This window comes from Felis catus, chromosome E1, assembly GCF_018350175.1.
Source record: "Felis catus isolate Fca126 chromosome E1, F.catus_Fca126_mat1.0, whole genome shotgun sequence".
NCBI lineage: Eukaryota > Metazoa > Chordata > Mammalia > Carnivora > Felidae > Felis > Felis catus.
In genome coordinates, this window is record NC_058381.1 from 50,278,328 (window position 1) to 50,290,654 (window position 12,327).

Consider the following 12,327-nt stretch of genomic DNA (forward strand, 5'->3'; position numbering starts at 1 on the left):
AGATCATGACCTGGGCCGAAATCAAGAGTCGGACGCTTAACCAACTGAGCCACCCAGGCACCCCCTAAGTTAGTATTTAATGTAAAAGCCAACGATATGAGATAAAAAGGGTTAAAGGAATTTTTCTTTAAACGTGAACTGGGAGGGGCGCCTGGGTGGCCCAGTCGGTTAAGCGTCCGACTTCAGCCAGGTCACGATCTCGTGGTCTGTGAGTTCGAGCCCCGCGTCGGGCTCTGGGCTGATGGCTCAGAGCCTGGAGCCTGTTTCCGATTCTGTGTCTCCCTCTCTCTCTGCCCCTCCCCCGTTCATGCTCTGTCTCTCTCTGTCCCAAAAATAAATAAACGTTGAATAAACGTGAACTGGGAAATGACGAAGGTAGCATGGAGGTTAGGTCAGAGCCGTCTAGAGAGCACAAAAGAGAACTGTGCTTGCTTTAGGTGCTGTTAGTATCTTCATCTTGGCCCTGTTCATTTGCATCCTTGTTACCTGATGGCTTCTTTGCCATGGAATTCTGGAGACACTGGCTCAAAAGAGTCATTAGATGAAGGATCAGAATGTATTTCATCTTCAAGGGCCACACAATCAGCTTTTGGTTGCCGTGACCAGTAGGAAGACTTCAGGAAAAACAAGGGGGGATATTGATGTCCATATTTATCTACATGGCCAGGAGACAATTAAATATTGGGTCAGTCATCAGTTTAAGGGAAAGAGTCACCCTAATAAAGCAGAGCAATAGGACCCCTTTGCCCATAAACCTGAACGTGTCATCAACACAGGTAATGAACATATTTTCCTTGACATGTGTAGTTTCGTCAGGAGAAAAAAATCACAAAGATGTCTCTATTATGATAATTGTTCCCATCAGAGAAAATGAAACTGGGATTTGAAAAAGTCCAGGAGGAATTTAAGTAAACGTGAGGACTTTTCTTAATCCCCAGAAAGCCAGATATTAGAATACAAATGCGAGATATGCTAAGCATCCTGAATGCTATGTTAGGAGTCCAGTATCGTGCCCCCCACACCCGCCACAAAGGGAGAAGAGACTCGGAAGCCACTACTGGATACAAATATTCCAAGAGAAAACAGAACAGGATTATAGGAATTAACGAAAATAAGGGACACACTGTAAGAAAGGGTGAGAAAAGGGGCAAAACAATTTATTGAAATTTAAGAGTGGAATTTTTCAAAAAGCTACTTTGGGTTTATCCTCTATTTCATCCCCAGATAATAACTTTCCTCTGAAGCAAATTTACTATTCACGAACCTCTTTCTGGAAATTAATCCACAGTGTATTTGCATTTAATTATCACCTCCGTTTCCCTACGTGTTAGGAGACATTATGAAATACAAAAATTGTATTTCCCTAATATTCTGCAAGGGACCTCCAGTGTAATGATGATGGGCTTTCAAATTATGTGTACTTTTCACGTGTTGTCATTCATTCATTCATTCAATATTGACCGAACACTCTCTATTCACCTGCTATTTGATATATAATTAATCGTATCTCTTTCCTTTGATTAGGAAATCTAACCAACGAAAGCACGTAGCTGTATTGGGTTCGTTCTACCACCAGATTTACTATTAAAGAATTCTGTCATTTTAGCCAGTTAGTTTTCCTTTCTCTCATTCATATTTCTTATCTTTAAAAGAATTTTGAACAAAGTCACCATTTGGATTCAGGCTTACATTCAGGCTTAATGAATTATGATGCAAATAATTCTAACCATATAACAAATGTTTTAGCCAAAATTGTAGATCCTGGCATCTACTATTCTGGACTCTTCTAAAGGGCAGAGACAGTTATTATTATTAAGGGATTATCTAAGAGCAACAACATGATCAATTCACTGCCTCAAGATGTTTCTCTGCACCTTTGCCCTCATTCTTTCTCCTTTGTCCCTTTGTACAAGTGATTAATCCTGGACTTTTTAAAAGAGAGAGACGGGGCACCTGGGTGGCTCAGTCGGTTAAGTGTCCGACTTCAGCTCAGGTCACGATCTCGCGGTCTGTGAGTTCGAGCCCCGCGTTGGGCTCTGGGCTGATGGCTCAGAGCCTGGAGCCTGCTTCCGATTCTGTGTCTCCCTCTGTCTGACCCTCCCCCGTTCATGCTCTGTCTCTCTCTGTCTCAAAAAATAAATAAACGTTAAAAAATAAATAAATAAATAAATAAATAAATAAAAGAGAGAGACAGCACATGCAGGGGAGGGGCAGAGAGAGGGAGAGAGAGAATCCCAAGCAGGCCCCTCACTGTTAGTGCAGAGCCCGACACGGGGCTCGAACCCATGAAACCACGAGATCATGACCTGAGCCCAAATTAAGAGTTGGACGCTTCACTTACTGAGCCTCCCAGGCAACCCCTTTGACTTTTTAAAAACCTATTCGATGTGTTGATTTCATTAGTAACTTTCATAATTTTTGCAGCTTTATTGAAGTATGATTGACAAATAAAAATTGCATACATATACAATGTGATGTTTTGATATATGCATACATTGTGAGGTATTACCACCATCGAGCTAATTAACATATCATCACGTCACATGGTTATCACTTTTTCTGCATGCTTGTGTGTGTGTGTGTGTGTGTGTGTGTGTGTGTCCTGAAAATACTTGAGACCTATTATCTTAGCAAATTCCAAGCATACAATACATTATTATTAACTACAGTCACCACACTGTATGTTAGGTGTCCAGAACTTAGTCATGTTATACCTGAGAGTTTGTACCCCGTGACTATCATCTCCCATTCCTCCTACTCCCCCAGCCCTCGGTAACCATCATTCTATTCTCTGGTACCATTCTTTTGACTTCTTTAGATGTCACGTATAAATTAGATCATGCAGTGTTTGTCTTTCTGTGTCTGGTTTCTTTCACCGAGCATAATGTCCTCCATAAGGTTCATCCACGTTGCTGCAAATGGCAGAATTTCCTTCTTTCCTAAAGACTAAATAAGATTCCCTATATCTCACATTTTCTTTATCCATTCCCCCGCTGATGGATACTTAGGTTGTTCCCATATCTTGGTTACTGTGAATAATGGCCGCAATGTGCGCAGGAGTGCAGAGAGTGATTTTCTTTCCTTTGGATATGCAACCACAAGTGGGAATGCTGGATTATGTGGGGTGAAGAAAGCCTTGGCATTCGGTTTTGAACAGCAGATGCACAGGTGCAAGACACAAACCCCGCCTGTGACTGACTACAAAAGGAGGGAGAAGAAAATGAGCTAGCATTTCGACCCCAACTATTTATGAGTCCCTTGTGTGTGTCAGATACTGGGGTGGGTGCTTTGCTGCCTCTGTGAATAACACAGATCATTGCTTTTATGAACTCATATTCTTTTAACTTGCAAGGTGATAAAAATAAAAATTTACGACCTACGGACTTCCCTATTGTGACACTCTGGGCAGATTTTTAAAAATATAGATGCCCTGGTCCCACCACTGGTGAATTGAATCAGAATCTCTCAGAGTTGAATTGTGCTTGGTATTTTTTAAGTTCTCAAGGTCCTTTTTACATACAGCCAGGGCTAAGAACTGCTGAGCTAAGTGAGTATCACGCCAGACCCATTTAGGAAATAGCTTTCTAAGCAAGTCTTTAAAAAGAAACAAACTATAAGCTTAAACCATAGTGGAGTTCAAAGATCAGTGATCCAAAAACAAAATTTAAGCTGTAGTTCTGACCAGTCAAGTAGCAAGAAATAACTAATTGGGCCATTGGCAACGACCTTGTTTATTTCCTTCCTGTTGATGCCCCAAATAGTTTTTCAAATATAAATAACACGTGTGTTAGGAGATTTGTTTTAGGAAACAATGTTCGTTGTGTCACTACTCACTTGGCAAAATTTTCTCAAAATAAATCGTCAGTGCCATGTAGAGGAAAAGATCAAAAGCCAACATGAAATTTGTTGCTACGATCAGATTTGAATAGTCTGATGGATCAGGAAATGCATTAGAATTCAAGTCATTCTCCAAACGTAAGAGCTGAAAATTAAAAAGAAATTAATTTAAGGAACTTAGGTTGATGACAAATTTTGAACAGTTCAGTTTGGCAGAAATATAAAATAGCTACTTTTTGCCCTATCCTGGGAGTACAAAGTTGAATGAAACTGCATACGTTAAAATTCTCAAACCTTTGGAAGGCATAGGCGTGTGACCAAGTATAACGAAATTTAGTAATTACTGTGATTCAACTATGTACCAAGTGAAAATGGAGCATTAGGAGGAGGAAGGGAAGTATGGGGAAAAATGACATTTGAGCTTAACCTTAGATAAATTTTTACCAAATAGGACAAAGGTATGGTCCTGCTCGAAAATTACTACAGGAGAAGGAGTTCATGCTCTTGGGGGGGGGGAAAAAAAGAAACCCACACAAAAAAATTGGTGTGTTTAAGGAGAACCAGTGGAAAAAGTGGGCTTGTCTATAATGTTCAAGTTAATGGGTCTTCTATAATTAATAATCCTTTCCTTAAGAATTATGTATGTAATGATCAACATTGCCATTTAATTGGAGGGACAGCAAAGTGAGTTCACGGTGAGAGTCAGATAAAGACAAAGGACATTTGATGAGCAGAAACGTAATTCACTGGTCAATTCATGTATTTTCAAGAGGTTTTTAACTTTTAATTTTCTTTTACATGGTGCTTTGGACCATTAATCACTAAGCTATTCAATTACTAAGTCAAAGTACAAACTGGAATAACGATTTAGACTTAGATTTGCAGCATCAGATACATATTTAATTAATAGTCAAAGGAAATGCTTTAGATTGTCTCTAATGAATTATATATTGATCTTCCATTTTTTCACTCACCAAATGGCTTATTTTGCTGAGCTCAGTGTATCCAAAGCTTTACAAGTTCACCTTTGCAATTTCCAAGTGTTGTGCACTGGGGCTTTAAATCTTACAATGCTCATCATAGAGACGACGATAGACAACTGAATTCCAGAGGGGAAAGATGCTTAGGAAATGCCATCAATAAACAATCAGACTGTTTCTCACCTGGGCCATTCCAAGCGTGAAGGCAAAGGGGCTCAGAAAACTTAAAATCCACTCCAAGGATGTAGGAAGGTGCCTGTACAATGCCGTAAATCCCAAACTCCCCCAAAAGACGGTAAGAAGGAACACGACCAGACCAGTGAGGAAAGATTTCTTTACCAAGACGCTCATGAGAAAAGCCAAAGCTATCTAAAATGAGAGAAGATCCATTTGCTTGATATTTCTCTAAGGATTATCATTAGCATAACAAAATAAAGGATTTAATACACAAAATTAGAGTTACATCTTTTTTGTCTATAATACAAAACTATTCTCTACAAATTGCACTATAAGCTGGCATTACAAAACACTATAGATCACATATATAGATGTTCTCAGGCAAATAGCAGACAGTGATGAAAGGGGATACGGAGAATAATTAACCCAATTGGAAAGCAACCCTTGATCCTTAGGGTCAGAGTTGAATGGAAAGCAATTTAGTTCACCAACTCACCAGAGACAGTCCATAGAGGAAAAAAAGGATAAAGATCGCCACGAAGCCAGTCAGAATGACAAACTGGACAGATTTTATAACAAGTGCCAAGGAAAGGGCCATAATGAAGACGAAGACGGCATAGAGTAAACCCCAGGAGAGCCTAATGTGGAAACAAGATTTCATTTTAGTATTTCCTGTTCCATTGAAAGGAGGACCTGGGATCGATGCTAACATTGTTCATCGACTCACTCATCCTTTCGGTAGATATTTATTGAGTTTTAGGATGTGTAAATACAAGGGAAATGTGTTGGGAAGAATTCCCTAGGAATGAGGAATATTCGTCTTCCTGAAATTAATTTCATAAATACACACCCATAAATACGCGCACACACACGTTAACATTGTGGAGAAAAGGAGAAAATAGTCTTCCAGTCTGATTGGTTTTGGTTCAAAGATTTTTCTCTGCTGTACTCATACTCTGTGACCTCGGGCAAACTTTGTAACCCCTCATTGTTTTGTTATTGCTCTGGACAATAGGAATAACATCACAGTATTAGATCAATGAAGTCATGTCTATGCGGGACCCTGTCCTAGTACAGAGTAACCCCTCCATGCATCTCAGATTTTTTTTTTTTTTTTAGTTTTAATTTATTTATTTACTTTGAGAAAGAGAGGGAGAGACAGAATCCCAAGCAGGCTCCGCGCTGTCAGCACAGAACCCAACACGGGGCTTGAACTCATGAACCGTGAGATCATGACCTGACCCGAAATCAGGAGCTGGATGCTTAACTGACTGAGCCACCCAGGCGTCCTGAATCTCAGATCTTTTCTCCTCTCTGGGGCCTGTCTAGGGGTGAGGAGCTTTATGAATTTCCTCAGAGTTAAAAAAATTTCCTCCTTATGTGTAGTGCTGTCACTTTCTCTTTTTGCGGAAGCTTTCTTCTTTCTCTGGATGCGTACACCACAAAGTCTACATACTTGGTCTCTAACTCCATCCATTTACTGTTAAGCTAGGATAGTTCACTTTCCTTTCTTCAATTCTTTTCTCACGTGGATTAATATTCTTTGAAGGATATAATGAAATAATAAAAGACAAAGATAGCAGCAAAACCAACAAAATAATAGCCCACACATATAGCAATTACTCCATGCTGGACCGTGTTTTACAAACTTAGCAAATATCGAATCACGTTATGCCCACCACAGCTCTACGCAGAAACACCATTATTTCCTTCATTTTATACACAAAGAACTTACTGAACAAAGATGTCAAGTAACTATGTTTCAAGTCCAGGCATCGGGCTCTAGAGTCATTAGATTTCACTGCTTGGCCATACTTCCCTCCAATATTAACTCAATGAAGAGTTCAATAGGGGTGCCTGGGTGGCTCGGTTAAGCATCAGACTCTTGGTTTCGGCTCAGGTCATGATCTCACGGTATGGAGTTCAAGCCCGGCATCAGGCTCGCTCTCTCTCTCCTCCTCCCTTGCTCGCATGCTCTCTTTCTCTCAAAATAAACAAACTTACTTAAAAAAGAGTTCAATATTAATCTATAGGATTTTCTTCCAGATTCCAAATTTGTCGCCCTTCCCATATTCCGCCTGGCCTCCTAGTGTCTCTGTTATTTTTACCTTCCCCTCGTGATGAACATCACGTCTATGCTTTTTCAGTCATGCTCAGGTTCTCTCTCAACACAGGGCTTTGTCCATCCTTGGAATTACGCAGCTTCCAAGATTTTAAATTCAAACTACACAGCCCCTCTTCGCCATCTCATACAGCTGACTTGTTCCCTCAAACATATCCATCATGCTAGACCTTCAGTCTCAAGAGAGCTCTAACCCTTGACTTCTTTTTTCCCCTTTCAGTATCATCCTGGCTTGACTTCCACGGCCGCCTGGCTTAGATACCCAAATGTACCATTTCTACCTTGAGTCTCTTACCAGTAGACTCAACGGCCGTCCCTCACTATTTCTGCCTCACAGCCACCTCACAAACCCAACCCTGATGTTTCTTCTTCAGTCCAAAAAGCCTCGTAATCCACAGCCTTATCCTGACAAGCATTACATCAAGGAGAATTTACCCCATTCATAGGGAAGAGCTGGAAAATCATTAAGTTTGAGTGCTGATGCTTTGAAGAAGCCCACTTTCCCCGAATCCCGACATTCACTCATTTGTGCTACACTTTACTCACCAGAATGCCGAATCTCGAAGACCCATCATCCTCATCAAGCCCTTCATCTCCTTCCTCTCCCTTGTAACGTTAATAGACGCATAATAAATGAACGAGGAAAAGGAAATGATGCAGAAGAAAATGAAGAAATCAGTGGCAACACCTCCTTGATAAACAAAAGGATGTATCTTCATATTTTTTCCAGTGACAGACATCAATTCCTCCATTACTGAATGATTTGTTGTGGTCTGAGGAGATACATCAGTAAACAAAATTTGTGTTTTAATGGATAGCACGTCCGTTTCCTTTTCAATCGTCTGTTTTCCTCTGAATACGTAACTGGTCGGTCTGGCTGTGACGCTAGCCTAACTTTTTACTCCCTTCTTCCACCACTGGCCCACTTGGAGCCTTGATTCCAGGCATTCTGAGGTTCTCACAGTTCTCCAAATTTACTGTGTGTTTTATCACCTCCCCGCCTAACACTGCCCTACAATGTGCTTGAAGTGCCTTTATGACCTTACGTACCTGGCAAATCTTACCTTAAGCTTCAGTTTTAATGTTACTTCGATTAGGAATTCTTCCATGGCATTCTAGGCTGAGAAGTTTTGCTTGTTTACTTACAGGGACTTTCTTCATATCTCCTTCTCCCATTCTACTAAGATTCTTATTAAATGCCTGGCTTCCTGACAAGGTTGAGTCCTTGGGAGAGAAAATTTCTCTTCCATGTATGTCTATTGTCCCCATGGCATATCAACTTAAATACACTTCGATCTAAAGAAACCAGTGATCAGAGCACCTGGGTGGCTCAGTCAGTTGAGCATCAGGCTCTTGATTTCGGCTCAGGTCATGATCTCACAGTTTGCAGGTTCGAGTCCCTCATTGGGCTCCATGCTGTTAGTGTGGGATTCTCTCCAGGGTTTCTCGGGATTCTCTCTGTCTCACCGTCTCTCTGCCCCTCCCCCCGCTTGCACACACATACTCTGTCTCAAAAATAAATAAATAAAACTTAGGGAAAAAAAAAGAAAAGAAAACGAAACCAGTGATCAAGCGAAAGAATAAGGCTACCCATTTCTGTATTCTTCCATGAAACTTTTGAGGCTTCTCATACCGTTAATCTGCATGGAACGTTAGTTAGCTGGGAACATTCGTACTCACTTCTATAATAGCAGCATTGATAGCGGCTTGAAGAGCCAGAAAACCTTTTTCCCAGTATTGTGAAACTTGGCAGCTAACCTCTTCAGTACTCATTTCAAAACAATGACCTTTAAGGAAAAAAGATGATGGATGGTTTCAGCTCTGATCGCAGGAGACAGTGCGCTTTACAATGGCTACAGATTCCAAATGTTATTTTGACTCAAAGCCTAAGAAAATATAAATGGGGGGGCGCCTGGGTGGCTCAGTCGGTTAAGTGTCTGACTTCGGCTCAGGTCATGATCTCGCAATTTGTGATTTCAAGCCCCACACTGGGCTCTGTGCTGACAGCTCAGAGCCTGGATCCCGCTTCGGATTCTGTATCTCCCTCCCTCTCTCTCTGTTGCTCTCCCACTCATACTCTGTCTCACTGTCTCTCTCTGTCAAAAATAAATAAAGAATAAAAAAAAAAAAGAAAATATAAATGGGAGTAATGATTCTCAAAGCAGGGCAGGCAGAGTACTTGTAGGGAACATTCTGCATTAAATGAGAATTCACCGTGCTTTCTTCCACTACCTTCCGTGCTTCTTCACCCATTGAGAATCTTGTTGAGGGGCTACCTGGGTGGCCAAGTCACTTAAGTGTCTGACTTCAGCTCAGGTCGCGATCTCGTGGTTTGTGAGTTCAAGCCCTGCATCAGCTCTGTACTGACATCTCAGAGCCTTGAGCCTGTTTCAGATTCTGTGTCTCCCTCTGTCTCTCTGCCCCTCCCCTGTGCTCTCTCTCTCGCTCTCGCTCTCTCTCTCAAAACTAAACATTGAAAAATTAAAAAAAGAAAGAATCTTGTTGAGCTGCTCTCTTCACGATTTTGTATTGTCAAAACAAAATCTTTTTGTGTTGCCAAAGATTAGTAGGTCTCATACGGATTGAGAACTAAAGCTTTGCCTAGCATTAAATACACCACAGGCAGTAATGAGCAACTGGGAGTTTGGAGGGCATGACCTACTATGTTTAAATCATGTCAATCGGAACATCTTTTGAAGAAAAAACTCTTACTAAAAAAAAAAAAAAAAAAAAGAAAAAGAAAAAAAAGCTTATCAGTCCATCGAGTATGAAACTGCATTAAAGAGACACTATGGGGCACCTGGGTGGCTTAGTCACTTAAGCGTCCGACTTTGGCTTGGGTCATGATCTCACAGTTTGTGAGTTTGAACCCTGCATTGGGTTCTGGGCTGACAGCTTAGAGCCTGGAGCCTGGAGCCTACTTTGGATTTTGTGTCTCTCTTTCTGTGTCAAAACTAAATAAACATTTAAAAAAAGAGACATTATTTAATATGAAAAATTAAAATTGAATATTGGAATTATGGGTGAGTTTCATTAAAATTTTAACCGTTTAAAAAATCATTTCAAAATAGTTCAGGCCTAAAGTGATGAACACACAGGTACCCGTGGCCAAATTTTAAAAATAAATAAATCATTACAAATACAATTGCAAACCCCAGTATATTGCCTAGGATCTAATTGCTTTTCCCAGCACCGAGTTCCTAACTGGCTCACTGCTTTCCTGAACTTTGTGTTCACGTATGCCTTTAAGCTTTTACAATGTATCTCAAAACTATACATGTAATTTAAAACTTTTGGGGCATCTGGGTGGCACAGTCGGTTAAATGTCTGACTTCTGCTCAGGTCATGATCTCATGGCCCGTGAGTTCAAGCCCTCCATTGGGCTCTATGCTGGCAGCCAGAGCCTGGAGCCTGCTTCTGATTCTGGGTCTCCCCCTCTCTCTCTCTGCCCCTCCCCTACTAGCAATCTGTCTCTCTCTCTCAAAAAAATAAATAAATATTAAATTTTTAAAAATTACTTATATCTTGCATCTCATTACAGTGATCGTTCTGTATTTTGTTTCATTTATTCTATATTATGATTTTGAAATTTATGGCCTTATTTTTTCTTCTTATGATTGTGTAGAACCACATTGAAAGAAAATAATTCAATGTATTTATCCATTCTCTTATTGATAATTTGGTTAGGTTTTTTTTTTCTTTTTACTATTGCAAAGAAAAAAAAAGGTTACTGCTATGAAAGTCCTTATATACGTCTTCTCATAATATGTGTGTATCAGTCAGGATAGTCTACAATATGCCTAGTAACAAACAACCCTCAGATCTCAATGTCTTTTCACAGCAAAAGTTTACTTCTCAGACTATAGATTCAGCACAGATCTTTGGAAGGAGGGGTGCAAGGTCCTCTGTTTCACATCTAAGGGTCCCAAGGTGACAGGGTTTCTATCTAGCTTGCAGAAGTATGTGAGGAAAGGTTGTAGAGAACTCACATCTGCTTTTCAATGCCTTGAGTCTAGGTATCTAATTATAGCTAAAAACAATTATTCTATGCCCTCAGGAAGGAGAGGAGAATAGGCTGCAAATCTTCAATAGGCATGAGATTTTCCCTAATAAAATTCCTATGATGCTGGGTTACAGGTTATACACATCTTCGAAGTAATAATAAAAGTTCTCAATTTTTGTGGAATTAAAATACTTTATAACAATTGGATTTTCTTTGTTACAGATCCTTGTCAATACTTTGTATTGTTCTATTTACTGTTCTTTGCCAATCTGGTTAAACGTGGTTTCAAAATGCATTTGCCTGAATGCTAATGCAGGTAAACCTCTGTCCATGTGTTTATTCTGGATCTGTGTTTCTCCTTCTACAAATTCCTATTTATATCTTTCACTCCTTTCCTATTTCTACGTTTTTTCCCCCTTATTTATCCAAAGAAAATCTTTCTATATTCTGGTTATTGACCTTTTGTTAGTTTTGTTTTTTTTAAAAAAAATTTTTAACGTTTTATTTATTATTGAGAGACAGACACAGAGTGTGAGCAGGGGAGGGGCAGAGAGAGAGGGAGACACAGAATCTGAAGCAGGCTCTAGGCTCCGAGCTGTCAGCACAGAGCCCGATGCAGGGCTCGAACTCAAAAACCACAAGATCATGACCTGAGCCGAAGTCAGATGCTTAACCGACGGAGCCACCCAGGTGCCCCATTGTTAGTTTTATTTGTATAAACATTTCATCACAAGTTTTGCCTTTACTTTTCACTCTCTCTCTGAGGTCTTTTGGTGAAGGTAATTCTTTAATTTTTATCTAGTTGAATTTAGCCGTCTTTTCTTTTGTAGTTGATGCATTTTTTGCTTTAAGAGTTCTATTTTATCCAACAGTTATAAATATACTCTTCTATATTAACTTCTAGACAGTTTATAGTAATTTGTTTTCCACTGAGTTCTGTACTTGGAATTGACTGTTAAGTATGAGATAATTTCATTTTATTCTTTATGGAGAGAGAATTTTCCCAGCACTGATCACAATGTCTTCTCAGTCATATGTTAGTTTTCATGTTTAGGTGAGACTTTTCCAGGTTTCCTTCTGTTTCATTGGTCTTTTACTATGGCAATAGCATACTGTGTTAATTACTTATAATTTCACTCTTTTAAAGACCATCTTGGCTTTTTTTCTTGTCCACTTCTTCACTGAGTATAGAGTCTCCTCAAGTTCCA

The 12,327-nt window shown here is 39.9% G+C and overlaps 1 protein-coding gene across 13 annotated transcripts in view; it reads right to left on the reverse strand.

Moving 5' to 3' along the window:
- ABCA8 (ATP binding cassette subfamily A member 8) overlaps window positions 1–12,327 on the reverse strand; it is a 95,664-nt gene that overhangs the window by 48,214 nt on the left and 35,123 nt on the right. For 10 of the 13 annotated variants that reach the window (XM_045044130.1, XM_045044132.1, XM_045044134.1 and 7 more), the window contains 6 exons: window positions 8,797–8,903; window positions 7,663–7,889; window positions 5,491–5,632; window positions 5,001–5,186; window positions 3,835–3,982; window positions 487–655 (listed from right to left, as the gene is read on the reverse strand). In XM_045044130.1, coding sequence (XP_044900065.1) covers window positions 487–655; window positions 3,835–3,982; window positions 5,001–5,186; window positions 5,491–5,632; window positions 7,663–7,889; window positions 8,797–8,903 — 979 coding nt within the window. Of the gene's footprint in view, window positions 1–486; window positions 656–3,834; window positions 3,983–5,000; window positions 5,187–5,490; window positions 5,633–7,662; window positions 7,890–8,796; window positions 8,904–12,327 lie in introns of those variants that run through there. The other 3 variants (XM_045044133.1, XM_019818158.2, XM_019818159.2) reach the window with 3 other exon arrangements.